At 40.6% G+C, this 20,666-nt stretch overlaps 1 protein-coding gene across 2 annotated transcripts in view; it reads left to right on the forward strand.

Moving 5' to 3' along the window:
• STK32A (serine/threonine kinase 32A) overlaps positions 1 to 20,666 on the forward strand; it is a 123,119-nt gene that overhangs the window by 79,867 nt on the left and 22,586 nt on the right. The window contains exons 6-7 of one of the 2 annotated variants that reach the window (XM_007194188.2): positions 12,242 to 12,279; positions 19,684 to 19,773. In XM_007194188.2, the coding sequence (XP_007194250.2) occupies positions 12,242 to 12,279; positions 19,684 to 19,773 (128 nt within the window). The remainder of the gene's footprint in view (positions 1 to 12,241; positions 12,280 to 19,683; positions 19,774 to 20,666) is intronic. The other variant, XM_007194189.2, reaches the window with a different exon arrangement.

The raw sequence follows: 20,666 nt of genomic DNA on the forward strand, positions 1-20,666 counted from the left end.
AAACCCGTGTCCCCTGCATTGGCAGGCAGACTCTCAACCACTGCACCGCCTGGGAAGCCCTGGAGGTTTTTTTTTGATTCATCAACAACTTTGTTTATTCACATGTATATTTTTAAAATTTTTTATTGAAGTATAGTTGATTTACAATGTTGTGTTAATTTCAGGTATACAGCAAAGTGATTCAGTTTATATATATACATATATATGTGTATATGTGTGTGTGTGTGTGTATATATATATATATAAATCTATTCTTTTTCAGATTCTTTTCCAGTGTAGGTTATTACAAAATACTGAGTAAAGTTCCCTGTGCTATACAGTAGGTCCTTCTTGGTTATCTATTTTATATATAGTAGTGTGTATATGTTAATCCTAAACTCCTAATTTATCCCTTCCCCCCTCCCCTTTGGTAATCATGTTTGTTTTCTACATCTGTGACTCTACTGCTGTTTTGTAAATAAGTTCATTTGTATCATTTTTTTAGATTCCACATATAAGCGATATCATATAATATTTGACTTTCTCTGTCTGACTTACTTCACTCAGTATGAAGAGTTTTTGAAGAATAAAAACATGGTTTCTGTCCCTTTAGAGCTTACAGTTTGGTTGAGGAGATGGGCAGTGAATATAATACAGAAACATAAATAATGAACAAATACATAAATAACCATGTTAGTTACAGATTCTGTTGAGTGCTTTATGGGAAATAAACAAGGATCTAAGAAAAAGAGTACAGAGTTGGGGGTGAGGGTCATTGCGCTTGAAGAAGCCTCGCCAGTAGGTGGCATTTGAGCCAAGCCTTGCAGGACAAGCAGCTCTAAGGTGGAAGTTTGTTAGGTGTCCTGGAGCAGAGCAGAGGCCCCTGTGGTTGGAACATGTGAGAAAGGGGGAGAGTGGTTCAAGCAGCCACAGGAGAGGTGAGCCGAAGCCAGGTTGTCTTACCATGCTCTAACAAAGGCTCTAGTTCAACCTTATTTCTTATTTGTGCTTTAATGAAAATACAGAGCCAGTCAGGAAAGGGGACATATTTGAATTTGTAATCAGTTTGGAGATAAGGATAGAACATTCACAGTGGGTGGTAGGAAAATAAGGATGGAAATCATAGAGAATGGGATCCATTAGCTATTCTAGATACTAGGGCAAGAAAGAGCCTGGAGATTATTAGTTCAACTTGCTCCCTCTGTAGGTAAGGGATTGGCGTACTTTTTCTGTAAAAGGCTAGATAGCAAATGTTTTAGACTTTGTAGGCTATAGGGTCTGTCACAACTCATTGACTTTGCCATTGTAGAGTGAAGGCATCCAGGTAATATGTAAGCAAATGAACATGATTGTGTTGCAATAAAACCTTATTACAGACACTGAAATCTGAATTTCACATGATTTTTTTTTTTTTTTTTTTTTTTTTTAAGATTTCTTTATTGACTGATTGATTGCTATGTTGGGTCTTCGTTTTTGTGCTATGGCTTTCTCCAGTTGTGGCAAGTGGGGGCCACTCTTCATCGCGGTGCGCGGGCCTCTCACCATCGTGGCCTCTCCTGTCGCGGAGCACAGGCTCCAGACGCGCAGGCTCAGCAGTTGTGGCTCACGGGCCTAGTTGCTCCGCAGCATGTGGGATCTTCCCAGACCAGGGCTCGAACCCGTGTTTCCTGCATTAGCAGGCAGATTCTCAACCACTGCGCCACCAGGGAAGCCCTCACATGATTTTTTATGTGTCATAAGATAATATTCTTTTTTTATTTTTCAACTATTTAGAAATGTAGAATCCCTTCTTAGCTCATAGCCATACAAAAACAGATGATGTGCTATATTTGGCCCATGGGCCATAGTTTGTCAATCCCGGTACAGATGCTAAACTGTGGCCCAGAGAAGCAAGTGATATGCCCCAGGTCACAAGGCAAATCAGAGAAAAGGCTAAGATACGAAATCATGTGTTCTAGCTATTAGGCTGGTACTTAAAAAAAAAATAGTGTCTTCATTGATAAAAGTAATGAGAAGATATTATGTAATATCTTATAATAAGAAGATTTTTATGTAATACTTTGGTCCAAATCGATAAAGATGGCATGTTTATTTTAGAAATTTGTGGGGGAATATAGAAAAGTATTGCAGAAAATAAAAACCCAGTGGTAATCTAATGTGTTTTATTTATTTCTAGTCTTATTTGGTTGAGCATTAAATATATACTGATAATCCTTTATAGAATTATCACTATATGTATAGGAATATACAAATATATACATATAGTCATATCCTTTGTAAACAGAATAATATGAAGATATTTTATACGCTCAAATCATGTAGTTGTCCACCATGATATTCATATGCCCATAGCAAGGCTATTTGCAAGGTGTCCATCATAAGCAGTGACTGATGGCATTAGAATTATATGATGGCTCTTCCACTTACAAGAGAGGCAACCGTGGGCAACTTACTTCGCATCTCTGACCCTCATTTGCTATATCAGTAAAATGAAGAAACCTATACATAATTTACAGGGCTGTGGTGGAGATAAATTCTAACATATGCACAACACCTACATAGAAAGTGTTCAGTAAATTTATAGCTATTGATTAATATTGATACACTATATCCATTTGCTTCCATTACCTTCCTTGCACTAAACTATGGGGAAAACTTACTGTTCCTTCTCATACTCTAGAATACATCATCACCAAAATTACACATTTATCTTATAATACAACCATTAAGAAAACACAATATTCTCGTTTGAAAGCAGAGTATGGCATAGTAGACAGGGTAAGGGGCTTTGGACTAGTCAGATCAGGGCTCAGTTTGGGGCTTCGTCCACTTATTAGCTGTATGACTTTAGGAAAATTAATAAGCCCTGAGATCTATGTCTCTAATTTGTGAAGTAGATTTAATAATGTCATATATATTAAAGCAGGAAAAATATGACAAGCCCTTATTACAGTGCTCAGAAAATCAGGGGTGGCTAATAAAGGGAAGCCATACTATTTTCCTGCCAGTTGGAAAACAACTATGGGCTATTACAGAACCTTGGGATGTTAGAGTGAAGGTTAACTTAGAGATCAAGTCCTACCTGCATCCAAAGGCAGAAATTTCTTCCACAACCTCTCCAACAAGGAATTGTCTTCCTAGCTTTTAAACACTTCACAGGGGAGATACTCATTACCACGTAAGGTAGATGATTTCATTTTTAGACATGCTGAATTATTAGAAAGTTCTTCCTTCTGTTGACTCACAATCAGCCTCGTGGTTCCCCTGCTGCCCATTGGAGCTGAACTAAGTAAGGTGTCAAGTCGGACAGGGCTTCTATTAGTTGTCACCCACTCGTAGTCTTACTGGTAATTTATCTCTGGCCTCCAGGATTCCTAATGATCAGTGCCCTGTTGTGATTAGTGTTTGTTCCTTGTTAAGTATTTTGAATATCACTCCTGGTGTCAGGTAAACATGAACTGGAATCCTACCTCTTCTCATAACAGTGGATGACAATGCAGTAGTTCCTGGAATTAGCCCTCTGTGTGCCTCAGTGGTCCCATCTATGAAATAAGGGTAATAATTATACCTACTTCATAAGGTTGTTAGAGGATAATAGGGAATAAAGTATTTAAAGGGCTTATCCTTATCTCACTTGTTGCATTAAATGAGATCGATCATCATGAGTACGTCACAATGGTTCCATGATAGTTGAAAACAACTATTCATCATTTATCGTTCTCAGTTTGACACCAGTTTCTTGCCATCTGGCCCTTCCTACACTGACACTTCCTAATTACTTGTTCAATGTTTTCTGAAAGTCAGCTGAACAATTACTATGTGCCAGATACTAAACTAAAAGTTTTACATGCGCCATCTCACTAAATCTTCACAACAGCTCTATAAAGCAGATACTATTACTGTCCTCGATTTATAGATTCAGGGGGCCGAGTCTCAGAAACATATTACCAAACATGTTTCTAGTCTCAATAGAAAACTAACTCACATGAGACTAAACAATAAAGGGGATTTATTATTCTATGATACTTGCAAGTCCAGATGTATGCCAGACTTGTAGGCTATCTTGATCCAACACCTCAGCTTAGGACTCTGTGCTAACTCCTTTAAATCCAATGAATCACACACCTTCTGGAAGCTTTCCCCAGGACAGCAAGGAAACTTCTTCCTCAGAAGCCCATAGCTTAACTCTTCTTCCTACTTAATGGCTTAAATAGCGTTACAGCCCATCCCAGAACCAATAACCAGGACTATGGAGTGGCATAACTCTCAAGAGCTTAGGCCTTAGTCACAGAACCGTCTCCTAAAGTCAAGTGCGGGATAGACTCCCCCAAACAAAGGGACTACAGCGTTTGTGTATATGTGTGTGTGTGTGTGTGTGTGTGTGTGTGTATGTGTGTGGCAGAGAGGTTAAATACCCAAATGAGAACTGAAGTGATTAAGAGAATGAAGAATGCATGTTAGGAGGGCAATCACAATGTACATTATACAAGGTTATAACTTGCCCAAGGTCCCAGAACTAGCAAGTTCTCAGCTGAGATTTGAAACTGGGTCATCTAACTCCAGAGCCCCACTCTTAACATCTAGGTTCTACTGCTTCCCAAATAAACCTAGTAATGCCTGGGAAGGGATAGAAACATTTGTGATTACTAACTGTATTCTACACACACACACACACACACACACAAACACACTACACGGTACAATACAGTACAGCATATACAAGGCACATGTTTAGTCCATACACTGGTATAGACATATCCATTGTAAAACTACTGAGATTCTTGTATTTCACTGTATCGGTTGATAGAGCTGCTGCCTGAGCCTTCCTGTTACCCAATCCCTTTCCTGCCCCCTTCCTCCTGTTTTCTGCTCTCTCACCCACCAACTCCCTTGATCCAGCAGCTAAAGTGCTAACTCCTGGCCCAGCAGGGGCCCCTTAAGGTTCTGCTCCTGTGCCCCCAGCAGCATCCAGGTGACAGACTTTATCTGTTACCATCAACAGACCACAAGTGGTCTTGTTCCTTTCTGGTTCCTCTTACTTTGCAGACTCTTCCCCTGCCTCTAACTAGTACATTTCTTTACCTAAAACCTCCTGGGTTTGAGTGGAAGACCCAGGAGCCCTGAGTTCAGGCTGGTCTCTGCAGCAGAGTGATTTACTCTGTGTCCCTGTCTCCTTGGGTGCAGAATGCATAAATGTGACCTAGGATTCTAGCTGTGTGAATCCAAATTAAAACATGGGGGCTTCCCTGGTGGCGCAGTAGTTGAGAACCTGCCAAGGCAGGGGACACGGGTTCGAGCCCTGGTCTGGGAAGATCCCACATGCCGCGGAGCAACTAGGACCGTGAGCCACAATTACTGAGCCTGCGCGTCTGGAGCCTGTGCTCTGCAACAAGAGAGGCCACGATAATGAGAGGCCCGTGCACCGCGATGAAGAGTGGCCCCCGCTTGCCGCAACTGGAGAAAGCCCTCGCACAGAAACGAAGACCCAACACAGCCAAAAATAAAAATAAATAAAGAATTATTTTTAAAAAAAAGAGTAAAATATTTTTTTTAAAAAAAAGAAGAAAACAATGGTAATGAACGAGCACTGACTAATGTTAAACTGTAAGGCAGGAAGCCTTGTCATCTAAACATCCTGCCTCCAGAGACTACAAAATGGTTAAAAATCTCAAGTTTCCGGGATGGTGGTACATGGCCATACTTCTCAAACTGGAATGTCTGTACTATTGTACTGTTGGGGATTCACCTTCCTACAACAACAGATTTATCCAGAGTAAGAAAGGTAGAATTTTACTTTTATATTAAAAGAGATATGGATATATTATAGAGTAGGGTGCAAAGTCTATATGATTTTCAAATATACAATAGAAATTATGAAAAAAATTAAACTTTCTGCAGACCAATTTCAACTACACCCCAGACCCCTGGGTATGTTAGGACATTCTCTCTCCTGAGAGGAAGTAAGATATGAACGTTTGAGATATAAACTAATATTGCACCTTGCAGTTTTAGGTTGTAATCCCAGTTCTGTCTGTTACTTAAAATCTTGAACCATCTCTGAGCTCCCCTTTCTTCATTTGCAAAAATGGGTGTAATATCTAAGTTATGGAGCTGTTATGAAGAATAAGAGAGATGTTGTCTCTCAAGCGCCTGCCATGTGCCTGCCACAGCATGGACAATAAATAATAGCTATAACCACTCTCTTGACTCATGGGAAGCACAGCAGTTTGAAAACACTATTATGGACCAGCCCCAGACACCTCTTCCTATAGCAATGGCAGGCATTGCTAATCAACCTTTTCCCTTGGACATGGAGGCCCTTTACCAACACAGCCTGAAAGCCTTCAGTCTCTTTACTTCATTTCCTTGTAATGGCTTCTGTAACTAATACTACCTTGAACAAACTGTGGGAAAGGCTGGGATTGAGTAACAACAAAAACAAGTAGCCAGAAAGTAGCTAAGAGTGTAGATCTTAAAAGTTCTCATCACAAGAAAAATAAATTCCTAACTATGTGTGGTGACGGATGCTAGCTAGATGTAGTGTGGTGATCATTTCAGAATATACACAAATATTGAATTATTATATTGCACACCTGAAACTGATATAATAGTCATTTATGTCGCAATTTAAAAAAAAAAAAAAAAAAAGCAGCAGCACCCAGTTGGTAAGAAAGTTGGAGGATGATACCTGGCCCTTACTAATCCAATCCTGGCAGCTTTTCACTTCTGTCTCCTGTTCGAAATTACATGTTTTTGCTTACAATTTCCCATCACACTCTCACACCCCCAACACTCTCTTTTCTTAACATGGGTCTGTTTATGTGACCAATAGCCTTCATGTAACATTGTAATTAATATAGTATATGCACGATAAATATGATACTATAAAATAACATTATATAAATATATAAATTAAATATTATACGTATAATATTTTCCCCCTCTCAAGAACTTGGAGAGGACCCAATCCAGGAGAGCATTATGTAACAAAGAATTAAATCCAAACCGTGGACCTGTCAGAAAGCCCTGGGACACTGAAGAAGTTGAGTTTGATCTGGATACACTGATTTTCCTGTTGCCTCTTCTCACAATACCCCATATCAGATTGCAGGGTGAGCAACTTGATTCCAGGGTAGGTGCAGTGAAGGGATGTAATTAGCCTATTAAGTTCTGCTAATGTCTTGTTAAAGTCATTCAAGTGAGAACAGCAGATATATCAGTTTCACCTCGGACCCTGCCACAGGGAGCTTTGCATTTCCACACTGCTATTTATAGTTCTCACAGTAGGAATCAGCTGATTCAGCAGGACCTGGTCTTTACTCTTTCATCAAATCAAGATGCAATGAAGGATTTCTACAGAATGTGTGTGTTCCTAAAATTGTACTTTACCCCTCCGCAAATGATGGGTTTTTTTAGTTGCCAACAGTAAATATAGTGCATCTGGCATATGGAGGGTGTTTTGTTGTCACTGTTCTTATTCTTTTGTTTTTGTTTTTCTCTTCTTAGGAGAAAAAGAAATACATGGCTTATTATTCCAGAAGTTTGAGAAGCCAAGGGACTAGATTCACTCATTTTTCTGACAAATATTTATTTAAACACTGACTTTGTTCTGGGCACTTTGATGAGCCTAGGAGCTACAGCACTGAACAGTACAGAAAAGATGTCCTTGCTCTGAGAACTTGGGGGGAAGACAAATAATGAAAAAATAAAGAAGAAAATAGGTAATGATAGTGCTATGCTGAAAATAAGATGGAGGTGAAGGGATGAGGATGGAGAGGGCTACTACTCTAGATTGGGTGGTCAAGAAAGAACTTGGAGGATGTGATATTTTAGCCAAGATCTGAATGACAAGAAGACACAAGCCACCTGAAGGTCTAGCGGGACAGGATTGCAGGCAGAGGGGACAACGTATGAAGGAGACCAAGAAGAACAGTGCAGTTGGAGCATGGTGTGTGGCAGAGAGAGTATGCTGTGAGATGTAGCTCAGGGCTCCGCAGGACTAGAGCACCTACAGGTCATATAAGGCGAGGGGTAAATGGTTCGGATTTTATTCCATGTGGGTTGGGAGCCAGTGGAGTCATGAGGCAGGGAAGGTGTGTGTAATGAAAAACACCACCCTGGCTGCTATGTGGATAATGGATTGTCAGGCGACAAGAGGAGAAGCAAAAAAGAACAAGGTATTATACTATTGCAGACTTCAGTATGATGATGGTGGTAGCGTTGGAGATGGTAATTCTAATGTGTGTCTATGTAGAAATATTTTTTCACTGTAGTAAAATATACATCACATAAAATTTATCATTTTAACCATTTTTAAGTGACAAAGTACATTAAGTACATTTATACTGTTGTGCAACCATCACCACCGTCCATCTCCAGAACTTTTTTGTCATCCCAAACTGAAACTCTATAAACATTAAACGATAAATCATCAATCCTTCTTTCCCCCAACCCTTGGGAACCTCTATCCTATTTTCTGTCTCTGTGAATTTGACTATTCTAAGGACCTCATATAAGTAGAATCATACAATAATTGCTCTTTTGTGCCTGGCATATTTCACTTAGCATAATGTCTTCAAGGTTCATCCATGTTAGAGACTGTATCAGAATTTTATTCTTTTTTAAAGCTGAATAATATTCCATATGTATATACCACATTTATCTATACACCCATCAATGGATACTCGGGTGGTTTCCACCTCTTGGCTATTGTGAATAGTGCTGCCACAGGTGTATAAATATCTGTTCAAATACCTGCTTTCACTTCTTTGGGGTATATACCCAGAAGTAGAATTACTAGATCAAGTACTAATTTCATGGGTTTTTTTGGTGTTTGTGTGGGATGTGATGGATATCAAAGGTTCTCTTTAGGACATATTATATTTATATTTATCATGGCTGCTAAACATACAGATGGAAACATCAGGCAGGAAGTTTTATGTATTATTAGTCTAGAATCCCTGGGTCAGGTCTGGTGATAAAAGGTATATGATAGAAGGTCATGCTGCCCGGTGGATAGGCTGTCGTGATGACAAGGGAATGATTAAGGAAATGGGAGTGAGGAAACAGTTGGGGTGCATGTTGTTTTCAGCTTCCCAGGTGATCCTAGATATACCCAGGTTTGGTAACTACCCAGTTAAACCATCTTAGACATTGCCTTAAATGAAGGAAACCATTTAGGATTATTGGAGAAGACAGAAAAGATAAGAAGTGGTGCTAAAATTCTGAACTAGAAAATCTCAACTTGTTCTAGCAGGAATTTTAATACAGCACCTGGGTTTATTTTCATTTCCTTTCTCCTACTGCATGAATAAACAATCTTATCACACTGCCATTCACCCTGTAGTGACTTAGAGGTTACGTCATCACTTTTTAGAGAAACTATGTACTTAGAATCTATGCTTATATACTTTATTTTTCTGTTAAAAGTCCACTTTTTCTTTTATATTTTTCTTAGATTTTCCTCATAGTCTTTCTCTGAATTTAGTAATAGACATGCCTCTTTCCCACTTTAAACCCCTTTGGCATGGTTCCTTATGAACCTTTCTTACCCTCCCCATCCCTGAGGGAACTATGTCTCATCTATCTTTCTATTTCTCATATCCTAACACAGTGACTTATCAAAGTAGATACATGTTTGATAAATAAATGAATATAAGATTGAAGTAGGACATATCACCTTAAACTATGACCTCTCTGATCTCCGTATTATTCTTTAAGCTGCAAGGAAGTTTCTGGGGAAAGTAGTGGATATAACGAAGTGTGGCTATAACAAATTAAAAAAATTACACCTAGGGATTTAATAGAAAGCTCATAAAGTGCCAAACCCACAGCAATTCATTTCTCCCAGCAAGCCCTCATAAATTCAGGCCACGAAATCATTGTGCTCATCTTGCCACACCCAAGTCTCTCCCTTCCAGGCAGGGCTCCTCAGAGCCTCCTCCTCGCCTGGCAGACACTACCTGATGCTCACTGGTACAGGTCTGAAAGAGGTGGCAAGAGCCTAATGGCTAGTTTACCTCGAGCTTTAAACTGCAGAGTGTTCAATGGTGCGCTGGAGTGCTCTGGTATATCCTGGTTTATGTAGATCAAGAAACCATCCCCGCCATCAAGGAGTTCATGATCCAGTTGGAGAAAAAAATGAATAGAAGTGTGATAAATGTTGTGATGGGATAAGCATACCATGCAGAGCACACAGGAGGGGCCATTGACTCGGAACTGGAAAATCAGGGAAGGCTTCCTGTAGGAAGCGGCATCTGAGCTAAGACGTGAGGGATGAATCTGCATTTTCTGGGTGCGGTGTTCAGGGCTCTGATTCAGGCAAGGGAACGGCAGAAGGTGAGGGGATGCAGGAAGCTTTTAGGGGACTCCATGCACTCCAAGTGGCAGGCACAGGAGCCAGATTATGAAAGGGCCTTTACTCCATGTGAGTGAATTTAGACTTGATAATTTTTGGAATAATGAAATCCATCAAAGCGGTTAGGGTGGAGTCTGCAATATTGAGAGTTTAGCCAGGGAAACACGCAATTTGAAACCCCCTCGCACTCTATGTTTTTAGTAAATTATACCCTGAACCAGAGAAAAATTTGCCACATCTACAAATGACCGCTTATGAATCCAGAACTAATTTTAAGAACCTAATAAACTAAATGAGAAGCTATTCAAAGCTCATGAAAGTACCCATGCACCTGCCTGTTGGGTGGGGCATATACTTGGTTCTATGTGTAGGTAAGAGGCTTGTTATTCATTAATATTTTCAAATGAGGACTCTGACAGTCTTGGTCTGTCACAGACTAAAGTCACCTTATTCTAGTGACATAAAAGCCACTTGACTAGGCTGAAAATGTGTTCCCAAACCTGTTGCAGAATTTCTTCCCTAATGGCTTCTGTGAATTTGGGTTTAAGGGCTTTAATGGTACATCAGGGAAGGGCAGTAAAAACCGGAGTGTAGAAGAGTGAGGGCTGTTACAAACTACAGAGCTGTGCTCTCATTGAGGAACACTGCTTACAATAATATTTGTTTCTTGAGGACTTTTGAAACTCTACAGGCCATTCCTCTAAGTATTTACCATCAAACCTCTAAGTATTTACCATCAAACTACTGCCTTCGTTGGAAGAGGGTGGATTATGTTCCCTTCTATGGATTTAAGGATCTCACCAATGCATAGAAAACTGGTCCAAATCCTTTAATTAACAACCCCAGGAATAATACTTATCAAGCAACTAGAGGCATTATAGCATCATCCTAAAAAAGATTCTAATCTCCGCAAGTTTAAAATATAATCACCTTATAGATCATTTTGTTTCTCTTTTTATAGCCTTTAAGTTTACTTCATCTTTGTAGCTCTAGAGTTACACAGGCAACAATGATGATTAGTACTACTACCGTACTACTACCTTATGACAATTTAAATGCTGTATGATCACACACTACTATATGCAAGATAGATAACCAACAAGGACCTACAATATAGCACAGGGAACTCTACTCAATATTCTGTGGTAACCTATATGAGAAAAGAATCTGAAAAAGAATGAATATATGTATATGTATAAATAAATCATTTTGCTGTACACCTGAAACTAACACAACATTGTAAATCAACTACACTCTAATAAAATTTAAAAAATAAAAATAAATAAAAATTGTACTTAAAATTTAAATAAATAAATAAATGCCATATGATCTCTGGAGCAATACTGACACACTTACATATAATACGCTGTAGAAATTAAGAGTCTGAGCTTTTAGGGACTTCCCTGGTGGCACAGTGGATAGGACTCCATGCTCCCAATGCAGGGTGCCCGGGTTCGATCCCTGGTCGGGGAACTAGATCCCACATGTATGCCACAACTAAGAGTTCACATGCCGCAACTAAGAGTTCGCATGCCACAACTAAGGAGACCGCCTGCTGCAACTAAGACCCCGTGCAACCAAATAAATAAATAAATATTAAAAAAAAAAAAGAGTCTGAGCTTTTGAATGAGAGAGACCCAGGTTCAGAGCCCTGTTTTTCTGTTTATTAGCTCTGTAACCTTGGGTTAAGTTACCTAACCTCTTTAAGCCTCAGTTCTGACCTAGAAATTGGGGGTATTAATGGTAACTATCTCAATTCACTGTGAGAATTGAATGAGATTGTGAGTGATGAAGGGCTAGTACATTCATTCCTAGCTAGCATTCTTGAGCAGTTCACCTTTATCCTTTAGTTCTGTTTCTTTGTTTTATTATGAGCAACTTTCTCCTTTCTTTTTACTGCCCTAGGGATATGAAGCCTGACAATATTTTGCTTGATGAACATGGTAAGTAAATGATTTGTTTGCAATCAACCACATAACATGCATGTAGAACAAGTTGGTTATCTGCAGCAAAGTAGTACTATATAGGGAAACAGTGTCTTACTCGGTTCAGTTGAGGTACATTTACAAACTCCATTTTATGGTGAGAGGGACCATATGGGGGAACTTTATCATTTATTGCAGTGACGTAGTACACCCTTAAATAGCCTGGCATTTACATAAGGAGAAAGTCATTCTCTTTTCAATTTTCTTCCATTCCTACTGATTTCTTCAAGAAAACCATCCCAGTTTTTTGGTGCTAGTTTGCTTTAATATCTCTATAGCAATCATCTCCCTTGTTTTTTTTTTTTTTTTTTTTATAAAGACAGAAGAGGCTTAGAGCATTTGGTAGGCAATAGTATCTACCTAGAGATTCGTGACAGACTTTCCTTCTTCTGAGGGTAAATTGGTTTCACATTTACAGAAGAGATATCAAGTTTTCTGTTCAAAGATTTTCAGTTAATAAAAATCAGTCCAGGGCTTCCCTGGTGGCGCAGTGGTTGAGAATCTGCCTGCTAATGCAGGGGACACGGGTTCGAGCCCTGGTCTGGGAAGATCCCACATGCTGCGGAGCAACTAGGCCCGTGAGCCACAACTACTGAGCCCGCGCGTCTGGAGCCTGTGCTCCGCAGCAAGAGAGGCCGCGATAGTGAGAGGCCCACGCACCGCGATGAAGAGTGGCCCCCGCTTGCCACAACTAGAGAAAGCCCTCGCACAGAAACGAAGACCCAACACAGCCAAAAATTAATTAATTAATTAATTTTTAAAAAAATCAGTCCACTTAAAGAAAGATATAAAGCAGATAAGAGTATCTCTGGTACCCAGCTATGAAACTGACAGAGGGATATGGCAATGACCATGATGGTGATACATGAATGCCTGAAGTTCAAGAAGCACTGATTGAAGATGTCCTATAGAACAAGCTTTGACCAACAGTGATTAAATGTGTATAATCTCTTCCTAATATTATTTTAATATTTTAATTTAATTTAATGTAATTTTAATATTACATTAATATTATTTTAATGTACATTTGGATTTATTTATTAGAGCAGAATTAATAACCTGTAGGACACACAGCCTGCATGTTATAAATGTTACAGAAGCAATAAGATCCTTGTTAAATTTTTAGAAAGCTGCTAGGGGAGGGAGCCCTAAATCTGCAAAGCTCTGTATCTCTTTAACTTTTACAAAAGGGATTTGCAAGCGGGACTGAAACTCCAAGGACCGTCCACCGCTCATTATTTATTTACCTAGTTGCATTTTAAGCCTGATTTGCCAGATGCCACGTGTGCTGAGAGGGCTAAGAAACACTTTTGTGTATGACCTCTAATTTCAAAGCTTGGAGTCATTATTTATTTATGGACTGTCTAAAAAGATTTGCTCCACTTTCTTCCCATGCCTTATTTCTTCCTTCCCTTTACTGCTTCTGACATTTGGGAATAGTTTCTGAATCTCAGAAATGTGGGCAATGGTGAGACAACATGAAGGTGACTTTCATTAAAGCACCAGCTGTCTCTGCCTTAAATAGGAAGCAGGATCCCCTCTCACACCGGTGCAGATAAACTCTGTGGAGCTTCACAGCTGTGGACAAGGCCTCCCCCAGCCTCTAGAGGCCATCTTTGCATGATGTACAAAAAGGTTCTCTGTGGGCCCACCACAGCCTTGGGAAGGTGACCACTGGTAATGCAGAGCCTGATTTCGGGTTCTGTTCCCACTTCCCCCTCACCTGCTTGCCTTTGTGCCCCATATATTGCTCAACCATTTGTCAGGACCCTGAATGGAGACATATTGGTCCTGTCAACCAAAAAAATGTACCTTCCATTCAGAGAACAACGTTTCAGTCTTGGATCTCAAACGTGGCTTCATCTTATTCCTACCATGAGGTCGTCCTGTTCTCTCTCATTCAACTTCTTTCTTTTCTTCATTTTCTTGTCAACTTGGTGATTGTAGATTAGGAGAAAGATCCAGGAATAAATTAATCTTCGAGTTTATCCACCCTTAGAGACCACCCTTGGGAGAGATTGTGTGATATCGTAGATAAGAGTGTGGGGTTCTGAGCACAAAGCCCAGTTCTCTCATTCCCCAGCTCTGAGACGCTCGACAGGTTGCCTGAAACTTCTCTGCACCTTAGATTCTTCAGGGGTGAAAGGCATCCTTACTTCTCAGGGTAATTGTAAACACTAACTGACACCCTGTTTATAAAGTGCTTGATTGCCACGAGCACAAGGAAATCACTCAATAACAGTTAAATGCTAGTATGACTCCATGAGGTAGTAGGGGCTTTCTCCCTTACAGAAGGAAGCTTAGGTGACTTCATTTTGTTTTATATGACTTTATCTATATCATATAGCGTACGTGAAAGCTGGGTCCTTACCTGTCTTTACTAAAGAATTATTTTGATTCCAGGTGGGATATACCAAAGATTGTGTGTGTCTACTTCTTAGGTCTCGTGTTTAAACATTTTCTCTGACACTTAATCCTCAGGTAACTACACCTTCAGTGGCCCATTCTGCCTTTCCTTCATGCATGCAGGGGGTTAAGCCCACTTTTCAGGGCATTTTATTCTTGGTTGGGCTGGGGCTCTGTTGCTTAGGGAATACGAGCAGGCATCCCGGTCTGCTTGAGGGACGATCCTAGTCTACACCTGTTATCTGGGGTACTATTCACAAAGATCTTTTTCACTCTCAAGTTTTGGGGTTTGGACAATGACTTAAGAGGAGGCTCTTCTGTATTTTTTCCCATCCTAAACTCAACTGGAGGATCACTGCAGTCAATAAGAGAAGCATTGCTTTGGGAAGGACTGGATATGTGAATAGGATAGAAGCAAGCCAACAAAAAGGTTGCGAGCCATTCTCTAAGCATTGTCCTGGGGATCCCTTTCTGGAGAAAATAAGTTTTTGAGGTTATTTACTTTCCGTTTATTCAAACTCTGAAAAATTAAGCTTTCAGGCATTGCTCAGGGACCATAATTAACTACCTTGAAATGAAGAAATTCCCGGTGGCCCTCGCTCCCCAGCTCATTCTGCAGAGCTGCTCTTGTGACAACCAACTGGACCACAAATCAATGCCTGCCTTTGGGAGTGCTTTCTGGTGTGATTTTCCAAGGTCTCAACGTTCGAAAACTTCATTTGTCTCCTCTATCCACATTAATAACCTTTCACCCTTTATGGACAAGATCATGTACGCCTCTTGCATGGGGATTTAGCAACTGTAAAGGATAATTGTTTACCTCTAATACACCTCCTATGCCCGTTCCTCCAAGTGAGCTGCATATTACACCACATGGCTTATATTTTAATTCAGCACCATCAGTAAGAGGCAGAAATTTTGTTTTACTGATTCATATTGGTTCATGCTCATCAGAAAAGATTGATATTTAAAGGAGCTAAATTCTTTTGTAAATGGAGAATCCTTCCACTGGTGTGAATGAACATTCCTTATACATCAGAATTTGACTTAAAGAAGTCTGTAATTTAGAGCATACCTGTTCTCCATAAATGTCTCACTCACTAGTTCAGAGCCCAAGATGGCATTAGATCTTGGATGGCTCATAACCAACTGTCCTGATATATAGGTTTCTACAGTCCTACCAACTTAAGTTTCTATAGTCCTACCAACTTAAGTACCCCATCCAATTCTATCAGTTCAATAGTGTCTAAAATTCTTGTGTTTTTCCTAAACTATTCAGGAAATAAGTGCTGCATACAAAGGAGCAATAATGTCTCCCTGGTGTATCTGAGAGAATGACAATTACCACATCATCTATAATTTAGGTTTCTTAATATTATCCCGAGTCACAGGGAACAGAGAAAGGCAAAAACTCGGTTTGGGGGTGTGAGGAAGAAATAATCCTGCTACCTTAACAGCTTCTCCCTTGCAGAGTCCCAAAATGTACCTAAAAATCAAGAGGGTAGCATCTTAAAACATATATATATGTATACATATATGTATATTATATATATATATACACACACATATATATAGTAGAACTCTGTACCCTATCCCCAGATAATCAGGTGTATAAGTCTCTGCTAGTGCCTAAGGATATGAATTTTTAATAAGAATCCTAGAAAAATGTGGCACACATGATCTAACTATTTTTGAGTTGAGGACATTTTTGAAAGTTAGGAGCCATGCCAACCAATTGGTCATGGTGTCCTTGAGGGCTGTGTTGAGAAACATCCCCAGGCTGAACACAGGCACAGTGAGAAAGAGTATAAGTAATGACCACAACGATGACTAAATTCAGTGACTCAGTACTATGAACTCCAATTTTTAATGTGATTCTGTGCCTCAAGGTACAGAGGTGAAAAGAACTGGCAGATCACTCCCTAGGGTGTTCAGTGAGGGAGTTCTGAGCCTTGTAGCTGAAAAACTTCACAGTAAGGCAGTGGTTCTAACTGGGGATGCTTTTCCTCTACTGTCTCTCCCTGCAGGGGACACTTGGCCATGTCTGGAGACATTTTTGATGGTCAGGATTCTATGCAGGGGAGGGAAGTACTTTTGGCATCTAGTGGACAGAGGCCAGGGATGCAACTAAGCATTCCACCATGCACCGGACAGCCCTTCACAGCAAAGCATGATCAGGTCCAAGATCTCAGTAGTTCCAGGTTGAAAAACTCTGTTCTAAGGATCCCTCAGGGCTGGGGCTTATGGAAGAGGCCAGAGTGGTCCCTCACACCCAAGCAATTCCTGTGTCCCTCCATCAGCAGGCGACCGAACCTTCCTCTGTGAGCCAGAACTCAGATTCATTTCCACAGCACAGAAGGGAACATGGCAGAAGGATCCCCACGGTGAGCACAGGGAAGTATGGCAGCATCCTGGGCCTGGAATGGAGACATCGGGGCTGGTGGCCAGGGGCTCTGCTTTCCTTGTTCAGCTTGAGGGCACCAGGCAACAGTTTCCAGTAGATCCTGGCCCTCAAATGATTCCTCCCCATTGTTTACTATGCACCCTGGTGGGGGAACCCTGAGCCAACCAGCAGATAGTTCTTTTAGTTTGTTCAGCTCTTTGGTCTTATGATAAAGCGCAAAAAAGTTTTTGGGCGATTTATAACCCACCAAAGAAGTCCTGGACCAAATTCTAGATCCTAATTCTAGCTCTGCTACTTCTAAGCACTGAGAACTTAGCCACAAACAGCTCTCCTGTAAAATAGGAACTACTTCATTAGGCTAAAGTGTACGAAAACCTTTTGAAAATTGCAATTAATCATATGAATGTAAAAAATACTACTTATAACATTAACATTCTTTCACCCACATTGGAAAGAAATGTAATGAGTGAGTACTTACTGCAGTCAAGATCTTCTACTAAGCCTGGTCTTCTTTTAAAAGTGTGGTCTCAAACTTTACTGGGTATCAGAATCACCTAGGGAGGCTTTTTAAACACTGGGCCCCCATCCTCTGAGTTTCTGATTCAGTACGCAGAGGTAGGGCCCAGGAATTTGCATTTCTAACACTTTCCCAGGTGATACTGATGCTGCTGGTCTGGGGACCGCACTTTGAGAAGCAGCTGACTCTGAAACATCCTCTACCTTCTACTTCTGCATGAGCATAGCCCATCTCAGGACTGAGTCGGCTTAGAACACCTGCCCAGGCTAACGTAGAGGATCCCATGCCTGGCTGCCCATCTGAATCACCTGTGGAGTTTCTTGTTCTGTTTCTAACGTGGATGCCTGGCTCTCCCACCAGTCCCACTGCACTGGTGTCTCAGGAGAATGAAGTCCAGGCGTGTGGGTTTCGCAAAATCACTCTGGAGCGTCTGATCATGACAAACAGCAGCTTCCTGCCAAATGCTGAGCAAAGCCTTCCACAGCATTATTTCATTTGATCTTCCCAACAACCTCATGAGAAGATGACTGCTATCATCTCAACTTTACAGAGAGGATATGTCACCTTTTTGAGGTAGCATAGCTAGTTAGTATTAGAGCCGGGACTTGAAGCCAGGCGGTCAGACTCCGAAGAACAGGCTCTTAATCACTGTCTCCAGGCTCACCTGTTTTGTATCAAACCTTGTGAAACATTGATCAAGGGCTTTGAGCGTGACCCATAGGGAGAAACAGAGAAAGAAAATACTGAAACAACCTATATTATGATAAGGTGATTTCTGGAAGTCATCTGTTGGTACCACTTATGCAAGAATACCTTCACTTTCAGCTTGATGAGCGCTACTTTTACTTTATTAAAATGTCATCAGATATAAACAAAACACTTTTTGCACCACACAAAACCCTGGTGATAAAGACAGTGAGATTTCTCGTTAGCGGCAGGCTGAATGCTATCAGGGAGCAGATAGTGCAATTGGCAGGGGAAGCGTGGTCTGTGGGATATGGAAGAAGAATCCCCTCCAGTTACCACCATGTCTCATCACAACCACAGAAGCATGCAAATGGAAATGCCAACACTTCACGATCCTCTCAAAGCATATGACTTTCCTGCCAACAGCTAACAGAACGGGCTTATCCTACTTCTGGCTGTGAATGTAAGGACCCTAATACACTTTGTAAGGTGTGCTCCCTGCTGAACTTAAGTGTTAGACCCACACTATATTGCCATGAGTGTGAACACTGCAGAGAGACCCTAGAGATCATCTAGTCCGCCCATGAATTTTTTTTTTTTAAGGGAAACTTAGGTTCAACACAGGAAAGGAACTTCAAGTGTACGATGTATTTGGAGCAGAATTCAGGGCAGGACCTAAGTCTCCTGGCTCCCAGTCTAGGGCTCTTTCTAGAGCCTCTTTAAAAATAAAACTTGACTTTTCCCTACTTTCCCTCGGTACATTATTTTGTTGGGGACCCCTGGGGGACAACCTGAACTCTCAGACAAAAAACTACTAATGATATTCAGAAAAACAAGGAGAGAAAGAACTCTTTCTTGGCAAAGAAATAAATGTATCCACAGTCATGTCTGCTTTGTATTAACAACATTTGTTTCTTTAAAAAAAAAAAAAGATCCTGTAAAGATGCTTGGAAATTTGATACTTCACATAGTCCTTATCTGCCCCCCTCTTGATTCTCACAGGCTGCACCAACTTAAAATGCTGACAACAGGCAAAAATTGCCTAAGTAGAATTTACCAGAGCGTAGGCTCTTAAAGACCAAGGTTAAAACTTTCTGACACTGAACTACAAATTTACAACCAGACATTAACCTTTTCGTGTTTTGGCACCTGGAGGGTTGCTGGTTTAGACTATATTGGTCTTGGGGATAGGATAATTGAGTTTTTACTGCCTGTACCCAATTGCAAATGGCGTACAAGAATTTACAAACTAAGCTTCCAGGTACTTTTGATAAAAAAAAAAAAAAAGCGTGGTGTGCCGCTGGGTTGAATGGAACTTAACGTTCTCTGTGGTCCTTCTCCCTCGCAGGGCACGTGCACATCACAGACTTCAACATTGCTACGATGCTACCTGTGGAGATGTGCATCGCCACCGTGGCAGGCACCAAGCCTTACATGGGTATGGGCCCCCTGAGCCGCCATAGCGACTAAGAGGAAGGCTTTTTTACTCATTCCTGTAGACACCATGTACTACGGGTTCAATCGTCCGTAGGGCCTTGCAGCTAGAAATGACAAGTCCCCCCTCTGACTTTACCTGGAGAGCTTCTAATTTCACAGGTGTGCGGTGAACCTCAGGAATCTCCTTTTAGCAAGCACCCAGTCTGATCCTGATTCGGGAGAGTCACGGATTACATGTAAAAACACTATTTTATGAGTTATTAAGGACAGTTTCTACCTACTTCCTGATGAAGAATATTAATAATTAATTCAGTAAATATCTACTAATTGCCTCTGTGTACTCAGCACTGTTTCAGGTGCCGGTGATCCTGCAGGGAGCAAAACATACAAGGTCTCCAGCCCATGGAGCTTACCTTCTAGTAAGGGGAGTTAAAAAAAAAAAAAAAGAATCAAACAGAGAAGGTACAGCCATAAGTAGGATGGTAACAAGTGACATAAGTATTATTATAACCATGATTTACATAATCCTGCATAACATGCATAGGGCTGTAAGTTCACAAAGTACCTTCCAGTTATAATTTTGGTTTTAGGTTTATCACCACAACAGTCCCGTGAATAATTCACAGGTGAAATATTTGAACTTGAAATTAAAGGCAAGAGCAATGCCACTTTCTTTCACTATTTCATTCTCTTCCTCATGGAACTAAAGAGAGAACTAAATAAAGAGAGAGAGGAAAAGAGAACGCTGTGCAGGGCCACCTCGCTTTCCAAGAGAAAGAAATCATCTGTGGGGAAAAATGAGCCTGATTTTATATGGTATTTGAACAACTGCAAATTTCCTGGCTTCCAATTATCAGTGGGGGGGTAATAAGTCTCCTTTGTCCTTCTAAAATA

This window comes from Balaenoptera acutorostrata, chromosome 2, assembly GCF_949987535.1.
Source record: "Balaenoptera acutorostrata chromosome 2, mBalAcu1.1, whole genome shotgun sequence".
NCBI classification, from domain to species: domain Eukaryota; kingdom Metazoa; phylum Chordata; class Mammalia; order Artiodactyla; family Balaenopteridae; genus Balaenoptera; species Balaenoptera acutorostrata.